The sequence below is a fragment of the Colossoma macropomum genome, unplaced genomic scaffold (assembly GCF_904425465.1).
Source record: "Colossoma macropomum unplaced genomic scaffold, Colossoma_macropomum, whole genome shotgun sequence".
Classification (NCBI taxonomy): Eukaryota; Metazoa; Chordata; class Actinopteri; order Characiformes; family Serrasalmidae; genus Colossoma; species Colossoma macropomum.
Genome location: NW_023494798.1, coordinates 27404779 through 27417586, shown reverse-complemented (window position 1 = coordinate 27417586; position 12808 = coordinate 27404779). Strand labels below are relative to the sequence as shown.

Sequence of the window (12808 nt, the reverse complement as noted above, 5' to 3'; positions counted from 1 at the left end):
TTTACCGTATTCCTTTAATATCTGTTCAGAACTCATTTCATCAATGGCACACGTTACTAGCCAGGCCTCTCGCATACAAACACTGAACACCCTCCCTTTCAATAATTCAAAAGCACGAATTCTCTCCTGTTCTAACAAACACAACAGTCCTTCCATCTGCTGACTAAGACCCAATTCCCTTGCGAGACTTAAGGGCCATCACTGTCCACTGATGGACAGCCACTGACGTCTAAAAAACAGGAGCCTTGTCTCCCTGACCTGCCTCCCCGGCTCTCTCTCAGCTACAGCACAAGCACTCTTCCAGGAAAGTCACCCAGACCTATCTGATTCTCCTCTTCATGAGGTCTGTGGGGATTTAGGGGTAATTTGAGATGGGGAGTGCTTCTGCCCAAACAGAGGCACATTGGTCATTCGGTACCACTGTAGCTGGGCAAGGGGGAGCTGGACAAATTTTTAGAAAAGATTGCCATAAGCAACCATAAGGTAGTTCTTCTATTGTTTTCACGCCGTTTAAACTATACAGAGGGTCTATGACAAGAGTTTAAAGGTAATTTTAATTAGCATCATCCATTTGAGCCTCGCAGTCTTTTACGCCTGAAAGGCTTTACTTTACTATCAGTAAAGATAAACCAAGCCTTTCCATAAGAGGCTTACTATCAGGCAACAAAGGCAGAATCATGGGCAAAGCCATTGCATAATCTGACTTTATGTCTGTACCACAGTCAGGCTGTGCATTATCATCTCTATGGAACACTCACTCAGAAGACCATAAGGTGTTCAAAAGCCATCGCTTTTTTCAATAATTTAAATGTGTACATCGTTTCCACATGAACTGTATATATAAATCAACACAAGTACTACCAACTATGCATCTAAAACACAAAATTGTGTTCATGGTGTAATGATGTACAGTACTATGCATCATTTCCCAGGTCAAAATGGCTATTAAGTACAAGTATTCAGTATTCACTTTTCAGCACTGGAGGGAGGTTGGGGTCTAAATCAAAGCCTGATAGACCACCAAAATTGTGAACCCAAGGCATGTATAGCTGTCAAGAATGCAACCAACTTCTAAGACTGACCTCCAGAAAAAATATTCCTGCAGATTTCTTTGAGAAACTGAAAGCGAGTCTCCTGAAAAGAATGGAAGCCGTAATAAGAGCAAAGGGTGGACACATTAGATACTGAAAAAGTTGTTATAGATTATAGTCATAGATTAAGTTATAGAGTTGTTATAGATTAAGTTATTTTGTTTTTCTTAAGCTTAAAAAAGGAAACTTGTACTTAATAGCCAGTTGGACTGGAACGAAATAAATGAATGGTGGTCACTGACGTCCACAAAGTACTGTTCTGAATCAGGCAGATCCTATTCATTACTTTCTTTGCATTTGGTCTTCAGGTCACTACTTTCATACCAGGTCATTCATGAGCAAACAGACAGCGAAGTGAAGCAGCACTATGAGCACACGCAAGCACCTTAGAAGTGTTTAGAGTATTCTAGCTCATACACAAACACACACGCACACGCAAATGCCAATAACAGAACAGAGAGAACATAAGAGTCTCAGTCACCTTGTCTGGGAGTAAAAACACAGATATTAATAATCATCATTACTCCATAATAAATTACAGTCACAGGACATTCATCGAAAGCAGAAGTTTTGAAATCAGTTTGACATACTGGACTGAATCGCTTTTTCACCATGCATTTACAGTATAAGGCATGAACCAAACGTATGTCACTGGCATCACATACGAGTACAGAGTGACTTTACATACAAATGACGTTCATAAAACAACCTCCGGAGAACACAAGTACACGTCAACTTTTGATTGAGTTTAGGCAAGAAAAAAAAAAAAAGCAACTGTTCTTAAACCACAGGTACAATTTTGTGGAAATTGATGAGAGGAAGGGGGGAGCTGGATCAATATCTGCAATCTTATTGTACCTTATCGATCGGCTGATGGGTGAATTAAATTGATTTTTCTGAGGTAGACAATGCAGACATATTTCATTCTCCCTAGTCAAGAGCATCCTAAGCTGGGGGGATTGAATGTAAAGTGGCTCATTTTTATAAAACTACTAAAAGGTCCTTTTTCACGCTTGGCTGGGCCACACAAGGCAGTTCAGGTCCTCTTTACCATTATAGGACGACTTGGGTCAAATATGTTGCATTCAATCAGGTGCATTCAACCAGTGATGTCTGCTTGCGTTACCCAATACACGATCACACAATCTCATTTCTAACAGATCAGAAGAGAATGTTCCTTTTAGAGCAAATGAAGACACTTCAATAATTTGCATTCTCTTACTCAGAATGAGGGACACTGTATTAATTCAGTTGGATTCCGTTCTATCATTTCACGATGAAATACCAATTATGATATTCTTCACTGTCACCATTCAGAACTCATTACTTGGATGACAATTACACAGTAAGAATCTTATCAGGATGTCCAGATAATCAGAGTGGTGGATTCTCATACTTCGGCACTAGAGATTAATGTGGTTTCATCGAGGCGAAGGGCCCGTCCCCATATGTCCAGATATTTTTCATTAAAAATGTATTTTTTCCTCTGTGTTTTGGCCTCCTGTCTACAAAAGAAAACATCTTTTTTGCTCACTGAAAACAGCTTTTTGAAAATTGACATTCTGAAATTAATTTGCGCCTGGTTGTTGCTGTTACGGCTGACGACTTCCTGTGTGCTCGGCATTTTGAGGTTTTTATTAACGCCTTTATTTTGAATTTTACTTTCTATTTTTTTACACTGTTGTGTGTATAGGCGTCAAAATCTACTGTGTTTAGGTCCTCTAAAGGGACTCACTGCATTCTTCTTGAGATGTTTGACATCAGTTATTTACAATGTATTATCACACCCCACTGGGCCAGCATGCTCATGTGAGCATTTTTGAGTCGTTTTTGCATCCTTATGTGGACAAAGAGATTTCTCGGACAAGGCCAAAATACATCAAGTCACATTTGCAGTTTATGTTCTTATTGAGAAATATTTGTAATCGAGGTGGGCCAAAAAACTGGCAATGAAAAAAATTTTTCATTTTAGTGTAGTTTGCAATTCAGCAATGACTGCTAAATGAGAGTTTCGCCCAATTTTGGAGCTTCAGTACTGTTATACAAAGGACCCTTTCAGAGGTCAACACGGCCCAAGCAGTGTGGGTTGGTACTGATCGACAACTTGAATGTGTGTCAGCATTCACCACAGCTGAACTTTAAGAAATCAGCAATGCAAGACTCTTGATCAAGGTAACTGTCATTAAAATGTAGGTCATTAAGTTAATTTTGTGACCTGGATGGTGGCTAGCATTATGAACGGTACACTAGTATTACAAATGTATTGCACCACTTCAGTTCATGTCATTCAGAAGTGGCCATTCCACAATGATTTAGCATGATTTTTTATTACAGTGTGCATGATGCTGGAAAAGAGGACAGTCAATGAGGCTAAAGTGTGGGTGCAGGTCTAAGGTCGGGGGCTATAGGTCCATGTGGACAGGCAATGTGAGAAGAGAGGGAGAAGAAACAGTTCTGAGATTAGACAGAGATTTGAGCAGACAAAAGGTGCTAATTAGCCGCATTAGTCTGCTCTGTGGTCAGTGTTTGTTGGTTCCATAGTCCACTGAGCTGAGGGGACCCAAACATGGGACGTCCCACCAAAGTGAGGAACATCTTGGCCCGTGAAGACGTCTAGCCTTCACCTGTTTGGCTGTAGTGTTACAGTAGCACTGTGTACAAGTAGCCATTCATAAAGGCTTCATGAACACCTCATAATCTGTCAACATCAGTCAAGGCATCTATTTCAACAAACTCATTATGTACACTGGTGCAAGACTGGCTGTTGCAATGAAAGACTATATCCATCTGTTTCAGGCCAAATAACATGTTCAAGGGCATCTACACAGCATTTTTAAATGGCTATGTCATTCGTTCTGTGATGAAGTGTTACCAGCAGGCTATAGTGTCCGTATGGCCACGGGGTAGAGGAGGGACATATGCTCGGCTCCTTTGATTGGCAGCTTGCGGCTGGAGTAGAAGTGGATGATTTCTGGCACGCTGTCGAACAGACAGCTGTTCTGGCCCAGGATGTACTTATTGTCTTTGGTTCGCGACAGCTTCATATGCATGAAACCTTGGCTGCTCCTGGAAAAGTAGAGAAAAGAGAGGGAGGGTGAGCGAGAGAGGGAAATATATACAGAAGAATGACAAACTACAGGAGAAGCTGTATAAACAAGCAGAGAAACTTCCATTGGAAGATGCTTCCATTCAGGTGTACTGCATGATACAAATAAGCAGTTAACATCCCTACCATGGATGTTAATTGGAACTAAACTCTGCATGTATGAAAATATTGAAGAGACCCAGATTACAATTAATACACTGTGCAGGAACTGATCAAAATTGCATGAGAAAATGATCTAAATGACTTTGAAAAGAGGTTCATCTTTGGAATATAGATAGAAGGAGCTTCAATCACAAGGACTATTGGACTGGCTAGTGTTTCAAAAGGAACAGTGACTAAAGTGACATTTGCATTTAGGTCTCATGGAAACATCAGGTAGGAATTTAGGTCAAAACCATGCATTCAATGACTGTAATGCTGAAGCACTGGTGCAATATGTGGGGAAAAAACAGAAGACCAACTAAACAACCATGAGAAAGTGAATGCAGGACATGATCGGACTGTGTTAGCAAAAACAGTCTGTCCATAACTACATAAAGAGGGATACTGTAGGAGAGCAGCAGCGAATAAACCCCACATTACAAAGACGAATGCACAGTTCAGTGGTGTGAAAACCAGGCATTGTTCTAGAGAGATGTGGAAAAAGTGATATGGTCAGATGATTCATCCTTCACCGCTCAGGGGCCACTGAATGGTTTGCTAAATACAAACAATGTAATGATGGTCACCAACCATGATCCTGGAGATCTACCTTACTGCTGGGTGTAGTTCCTAACACAATCTGCCACAACTGCTCCAGCAAATTTACTTCTTCAGAAGTCCTTGACTGACCTGATCTAATGCATTAGTGTTAAATGAGGGCAGGGGACAATCATATTAGACACAGGTTGGGAATAAACTCTGCAGGATAGGAGATCTTCATGAGGAATGTTGGTGACCAATGCAAATAATACCCTCAGTAGTTACCAGATCTCAACTCAGCTGAACACCAATGGAAGATTTTGGACTGACGTGTTAGCTGCTTTCCACCACCATCATTAAAACACTAATTCAGGGGGTTTCTTTTGGAAGAATGGTGTTCCATCCCTCCAGCACTGTTCCAGAGACTTATATTCCAGTAGAACTTATACCAAGGTGCACTGAAGCTGTTCTGGTAGCTCAGTGGTCACCAACCCTCTTCCTGGTGATCATGTATAGAGTATAGTTCCAACCGGCATCTAACATGCTCCTCTCCCCTTAACTAACGCCAAATGCATCCGATCCAGCCAGTCAAGGGCTTCTGAAGAAGTTAGTTAGCTGGAGCAGGTGTGGCATTTTGCAGTTGGATCTAGACTCTATCTCCAAGACCTGGGTTGGTGACCAATGTGGTAGCTCATGGTGTCCCAATAACTTACCCAAAACAATTTTTTTGGTTTGTCACTTGTCTGTATTTAAATATGCAGTCAAAAATAAAACTTGCCATTTAGCTTTTGTTTTTTTTTAGCTTCCATGACTGATTAATAGACTGAAGTATGATAAAACAAATTAAAATGCTTTGAAAACACTGCAGCTTAATATAATCATACCAATAAAGCTTCTTTGAAGTTTAACTGAAAAAGGGAGAATGCATAGCAAAAAGATTAAGAAGAGCTAAAGGGAACAGCTGCTGATTAGATCTTAGCGGCTAGAGTGCTTGAGGAATTGCAGTTCATTTGGAAACAGATCACGAGAGGTAGGGAAAGGTACGGCCAGAGGAGTTCTGCCTTAATGAGTGAGCCGGTGCAGCCGGTTAAGGCGAGAAATCGTCACCGGGCTGGTAAATTTAAAATGCAAATTAAGAGCTCGTCCGCCGAGCGGCTCTGCGGGAGAGGGAGCTGCGTCTTGTGTTTCCTTAACCCAATTAGAGAGCAGTGATTTCAGTGTTTTACTGTAGTGCTCTTAAGGCAGCTGTGATTGCAGTGTTGTGTGGTCTATGTGGCTGTTCGGGAGGTTTAACTGAATGAAAAATGCTGCTGAAGGAAAGCTGTTTGCTGGCTGGGGATAATGCTGCGAGCGAGGTGTTCATGACACGGGCGTTTGATCACAGAGATAGCAGCAAAACACGGCGGGAAAGAAAAAGTCCTCAGGAGCCTATTCATCAGTGGGTGCTACACAAACACATGCTTTAAAAAAAAAGGAGAATTTTCGGTGAAAGTGACACATAGAGCTGATGGATGAAGGGATTTTATCCTTTCTCCATCTGCTTATGCCTTAAAGGGCCCATATTATACATTTTTCTTGAACTTGATTTGTTTTGCATTTGATAATTCATGTTTGTGTGGGTTTATATACCAACAAAAGCCATACTTCATTTTTACAGGACCATTTTTCAAGCTGCCTTGAAAGTTTTTGTAACTGTGCCTTTAAGACTGATACAGATGTGTGCAAAAGTTTGAATACCTCACACACTTTCTAAGCTGCTTGTCCTTCTGGGTCGCAGGGGGAGCTGGAGCCTATCCCAGCGGTCACTGGGTGGAAGGCAGGAAACACCCTGGACAGGTCACCAATCCATCACAGGGCATTTTTTGGCACACTTTAGTGCAAAAATTCGATTTATTTGCTGAGTTCAAAAATCAAATATAAAAATGTGTATATCAAATGTGCCTTTTGCACAGGTCACATTTTATGTTTTATTTTTATGTTAAACTCTACACGTGCAGAGAACGTACTTATTTTCGTGTAGAAAATCAACATAAGATGCAATTTGACCAGGGGTGTGCAAACTTTTGTGAACTTCAGTTTGCATATGTATTCTGTTGCATATGTAACCTTCTGAAACATCAGGAAACATAACCTTGAGCCACTTCCTTGGAATCCTTTGGAATGCTGCAGTGATCCATTTACTTCCCGACAGCCAGGAACATCAAATTGTTACATAGTTTTCCCACATCTTCCACTCCAATAGCTCTGCTATACTGTCTGCAGCAACACTTATCACTTCAGCATGAATGCGCAGGGAAAACTACTGGAGACTAAATAGGAAGACATGGTTATGACATCACAACCATAATGAACTCAAAAGAGACAGATGTTGCAGCTTAGGTTCGACATAAGGAAACCCCAAACCTTAACCACATTTACACAGTATAAACTCATTTTAAAAAAGTAAAAATGTTTGGTTTTCTATGATATTGATTAGCACTGATCCTGAGCCCTGTTTAAGTCTCCTGCAGAGAGAGTGCAACACTACTAGGTATATTCAATTAAAGCTTATTCCATCGCTCACTTATCTGCTGCTTGCACTGGCAAAGAACACTCCAGGCTTTCACCAGTATACTAGGTGATGTGGACCATAGACCATGCTGGTCACAGTGCATGACTGTAAACAGTCAGTGGTAGATTAAATAATACAGCAGGACTTAATTACACTACATGAAACTTACATGCATGCTGCTAAGAATAATGCCTTTCGCAGAAATACATTTCACAGAAACGGAAAGATTAAGAACCGTGAGTTTTATCTAAATGCCTCCTCAATCTTTTAACCCATTTAGGATCTTTTAATCCATATTCCTGCTGCACTTGGCACTTTAATAAAAATAATAAAAAAATAACTTGATCAGCTAAGATATGAACAAGCTAAACAATGACACAATTATTGCTTAATCAAGTTAAAGCAATTAAGCTGACTGCAGTTATTTTCCACAGTTGTTAGCTTTCACAATCACATGACTGTGATCAAACAAACAATTATTTTTGTTTTACCCATTTACTGACAGACAGAGGACTTACAAAACCAACAAAAGTTGAGAGCTACTTAATACTAAGTTGGGAGCTACGAAGTCTTGACCAGTAAGGAAGCAAATTGGCTGCAGCTAGTCAGCCGATTTGGCCACTATAGCTAGAAAGGGGAAGTTCATGAACAAATTTTAAGTTTGCTTGACAAAGCCATTACTGTGAAATCCCAGATGTAGTTATTTATATGGCAATTAATCAACATTTTCAACTAATTTTCTGATTGTGATAGGCCTATTCTTGTGACACTACATCTGTATTGTCTGACCACTAAATCATAGTAGATAGAAATCAATGTTCAGCGGCTATTTGTTTTTCTACATTTCTTCTTGAAATCTAAATGTATTGCAGAATTACTGTTTATTTGTTGAATCTACATCCAAATTGATGTTTTCCTTTTTTATTCATTTTCTTTGCACAGTACACTATCTTCAGTAATGTCTGTGTGTGTTCAAAAGCTGTCATAACTGACAATAGTGTATCAATAGTACAACTGTATCACCAAGGTACACAATAGTATCACCAAGTTACAGGTGCAGCAATTATCAGGCGACTGTAGGCAGACTTGGTGTGATGATTTTGGATGAAATATACAAATCAATCTATCTATCTATAATAATAAATCAATAAAAGAGCCCTCAACTGCCCCTTTATTTCCTACAATTGACAATATGCAGTGGTCACCCAAAGTAAACTGGCAAAAAGCCACATTATCCACTACTGGACATGAATTCCTTTTTACAGTTCAAATGATCTGAAGGGTAAATGAAGCCAAGAAAGACCCTTCAGTGTTTTACCTTTCTTGGCCTTTATCTCAGAATGAAATGTGACTTTCTTGGCGCTGTACTAATTCAGCCTGATTCCGTTTCAGAGGACATCATCTCAGTGCAATCACTTCATGTTTAAGCAAGTGTATCTGAGTCTGCAGAAGCTGTGTATCTGTAATTACAATCCCCTTCAGCCACACTCGCCATGAAATATAAATAAACTCCTCCAACACATCCATCCATTTAAACTCATCCCTCCCCTCTGGCTCGCTTGATTAGCTGGCCATCATTAACTGAGGCTTCATCATGAGAGGCCATTTCAGCAACCGCAGGCCGCCGCGAGGCTCTTAAACGTGGCCAGCGGAGGGAGAGGAGCTATAAGGCTAAAAGCACTTTTCCAAAGCACCTTTGATTAATCTCTCCATCATGGCAGAGAGAGAGAGAGAGAGAGAGAGAGAGAGAGAGAGAGAGAGAGAGAGAGAGAGAGAGAGAGAGAGAAGCACAGGGTTGAAAGACTACTAGAAAACCCCAAATACAGCACTATGGAGATTTTTTTAGTGCTGGATTTCTATCCGATTTTTCCCAGAGGGGTTTGAGTGGCCATGTAATGTCTTATCTCTTCTGGAAAACACAAACAAAGCAAAAACACAATTTATCAAGATCGCCGATAAGCGAGACATGCCGGCAATCATTCTGGACGAGACTGATGCTACGGTGGTGTTATCTTCATGTCCTTTAATTGGGTCTTTTTTTTTCCCGCTCTGGGATTCATTTCACGTCTGAGATTTGAATAAGGGGTCTTCGCAGTACAAGACATTGACTTGTACCTCGCAATCCCCCGAGCAGGAGGGTTTGCTTATCTTCAGCCATTCAGTTCTTTGTGCGACAACACTTCAGCTGACCTTCTCATCACAGTAAAGCTACTGCGCTGGACTGGGCTGTGGCGAGGGAAATAAAAGAACATGTCTATTTTTAGTTTTTCTAAATACAGATATGATCAGCTGGATATTAATCTGTCTCTTCAGCTCATCATGTATTTCATCACCGGAGCACACCAGTGGAAAATCACTTCTTTCCATAATGGAAACTATGAATAGGCAATGAATAAACTGTTTGCACTGAGTCCTCAGGAGTTTATTCATCAGTGGACAATAAATGTTTTATTAGTCACCTTTCCAAGCTCACCTGAACATACACAAGCTTTAATAAATGAACTGATGGGCTCCTAAAGAATTCAATATGAAATAAATAAATGGACAAAAGTATGGTCAAACTTCAGGCTTCCAGGTGGCTGCTACTGTTTTTAGCTATGTAATGTACTTTTGTCCATGTTTAAAGATGGCAGTGTGTGATGCAATGCCAGTAATCACACATGTAAATCAATCGGAGATTACCTAAAGGGGCATTCCAGTCTAAAACTAGCCTTTAATATGCTGAAATGTTGTGTAATATTCTGTGGTGCGGCTTCATCCGTTTGATGGAATTCACAATTTTGTGTCTTTTCTGTGTTTTCATCGATCAATGACCTCTCACTACAATATCCGGCATACATTATGCAAATTTATACAACAGTTAGTTCCGGCCACGCAAGCTGATTGGTTGAGAGGCGTTCTAACAGTGCTGGTATTTCGCCATTACATCACGGGTTTTTCACAAACACTGTATCGCTCCGCTGAGACGCCGTTGCTAAGCAACGATTTTGACAGCTGTAGGAGACGCTCAAGACATTTGAATGTATTTACTTCTTACTTTGCAACAAACAGAAAATGGACACTTTTAAGATTACATTTGACCGACAGCTGATTTGGTCAGACTCTGAAGATGAGACTACACTAAATTCCCAAACTGTCAGTTGGTTTGTGTGGAGCTGGAGAACGAACTGCCGGCTGTGCAGCGAGTGGGCGGAGCTCGTTACTCTGACGTAGCAACAAGCTGCTTGTTGAGGAACTAGAATTTGGCGGAAGGGATTGCTGACATTAAAACATATTAAATGCTGCATTCACAGCCCAGTTTTTTCATTTCTTACTTTATTTATTTAACTGTTGTATAAAAACAATAGAACACTCGAGGTTGTGCGTTATGGCGAATAACATCACGGCTGTGATGCGATAGCACACTTTTCTAACAGCCCAGCCTCAAGTAACCACCCCAAAACTTAAACATCACCCTCAAGATACATCATCACAAGGAGGCTTTCCTAGTCTTTAAACCAGAAAATCTCACTCTCAAGACTATTGTTACACCACTGTAGGAGGTGAGTATGCATGTTTACAATAGAAGCAATGGTTACATATTTCACTTTGGCCAGAGTGTCCCTTTAACAACTCAAAACAGTTTAAGGCAAATGTTTGATTATTTAGGCATGTAATTTGAATGATGCTACTATATAAGATATGATGGAAAAGTTTTCATTTCTTGTTAACTACATTAGCCTTGCAACTCCTGTGCATAACTATGGAAGTAAACTTCAGACACTAAGCATAACTTGGCTGATCGACTGTATTAAGGTGAAAACTGTGCAAATTAGATTTTTGGATGAACTATCATGAGACCTTCTCTACTCACAAGAACTCCGTCTTAATATCTGTATAAAAAGAGCTGGAATAAACTAATGATGGACCTGTTTGCAGGAAGAGATGAAACAGGTGATCTTTCCTCTGTGAATAAAAGGACTACATTCTTCAGTACAGGTTAAAATGTGAATCTGTGTGACAGTCAAAGCCCTCATCTTAATGCAAAGCACTTGCTGACGGTGTTGTGGTGACATTAATATTTTAGTCAGCTCAGACATGAAGCATTTACACCTAAAGGTCTCTGTGGATACGATGCGTCTTCATGTAGGGTTCTGACTGATAGAGACTGAGGCTTCCACCTGCAGTTTGATTAAGCATTCAGCACTGCGCTAGTGGAATACTGACACATACAGCACTGCTTCACACAGTACAGTGAGTTCACCTTCTTTACAAGGCCAGATTCAACCTGACATCGGTGCCATTAATATCCAGGGGTGAACTGGGACTATTAGAGCTATTAACCCTTCAGTTCAGGCCATATATGTCAGAATTTGGTGAAAAAAGGGAAAAACAAAACAAAACAAAACAAGAAACCAAACCAAACAAAACAAATAACAAAAAAAATCTGTGATAGATAGATAGATAGATAGATAGATAGATAGATAGATAGATAGATAGATAGATAGATAGATAGATGGCCTATCAGTTGGCCTTAACACTGCGTGAAAATTATTTTAAGTTAAGAAAGCTTTTTTTCCTTTTCCTTGTGGAGGAGGGATAATGGTCTGGGGCTGTTTTTCAGGGTTTTGGGCTCTTTACTTCCAGTGAAGGGTCACTAGACATTGTAGATAATTATATGCTTCCAACTTTGTGGCAAGAGTTTGGTGAAGACCCTTCCCTGTTCCAGCATGACTATGCCCCTGCGCACAAAGCAATTTCCATAAAGACGTGGTTTGACGAGTTTGGTGTGAAGGAACTCAAGTGGCCTACACAGAGCCCTGACCTCAACCCCACTGAAGACCTTTGAGATGAATTAGAATTGGCTTTCCCATCCAACATCAGTGCCTGACCTCACAAATTTTCTTTTGACAGAATGAGCATAAATTCCCACAGACCCATCAAAAATCTTGCGGATAGCCTTCCTAGAAGAGTGGGCTGTCCAGAAGAAGGGGGGTCAACTCCTTATTATTGCTCATGGTTTTGGAATAGGATGTCCTCATGTGGGTATGATGGTCAGGTGTCCACATATTTTTTGGCCACATATATATATTTATGTATACACACACACACACACACACACACACACACACACACACACACACACAGAGTTTGAGATAACTCCAGGTTGTTCAGATCGGATAGATGATGCTTGTGGACTGTAATTTCCAAATAGTGCCACAGATTCTTGCTTGGATTAGACTTGGCCACTGTAGAACATTCACGTTTTTGTTGTTAAATCAATCTTGTGTTGCTTTGTGTCTTGATCAATGTCCTGCTGAAAGGTGAAATTGCTCCCAAGCTGTGGTTCTTTAGCAGAATGATGCAGGGTGTGCTGCAGTATTTCTCAGTATTTTGCAA

General features: G+C 40.4%; 1 protein-coding gene across 3 annotated transcripts in view; it reads right to left on the bottom strand.

Annotated features, from left to right (window-relative positions):
- Positions 1-1670: 1670 nt before the first annotated feature.
- zgc:158464 (uncharacterized protein LOC791139 homolog) overlaps positions 1671-12808 on the bottom strand; it is a 187453-nt gene continuing 176315 nt past the window's right edge. For all 3 annotated transcript variants that reach the window (XM_036584726.1, XM_036584727.1, XM_036584728.1), the window contains one exon: positions 1671-4157. In XM_036584726.1, the coding sequence (XP_036440619.1) occupies positions 3971-4157 (187 nt within the window). In that variant the 3' untranslated portion in view covers positions 1671-3970. The remainder of the gene's footprint in view (positions 4158-12808) is intronic.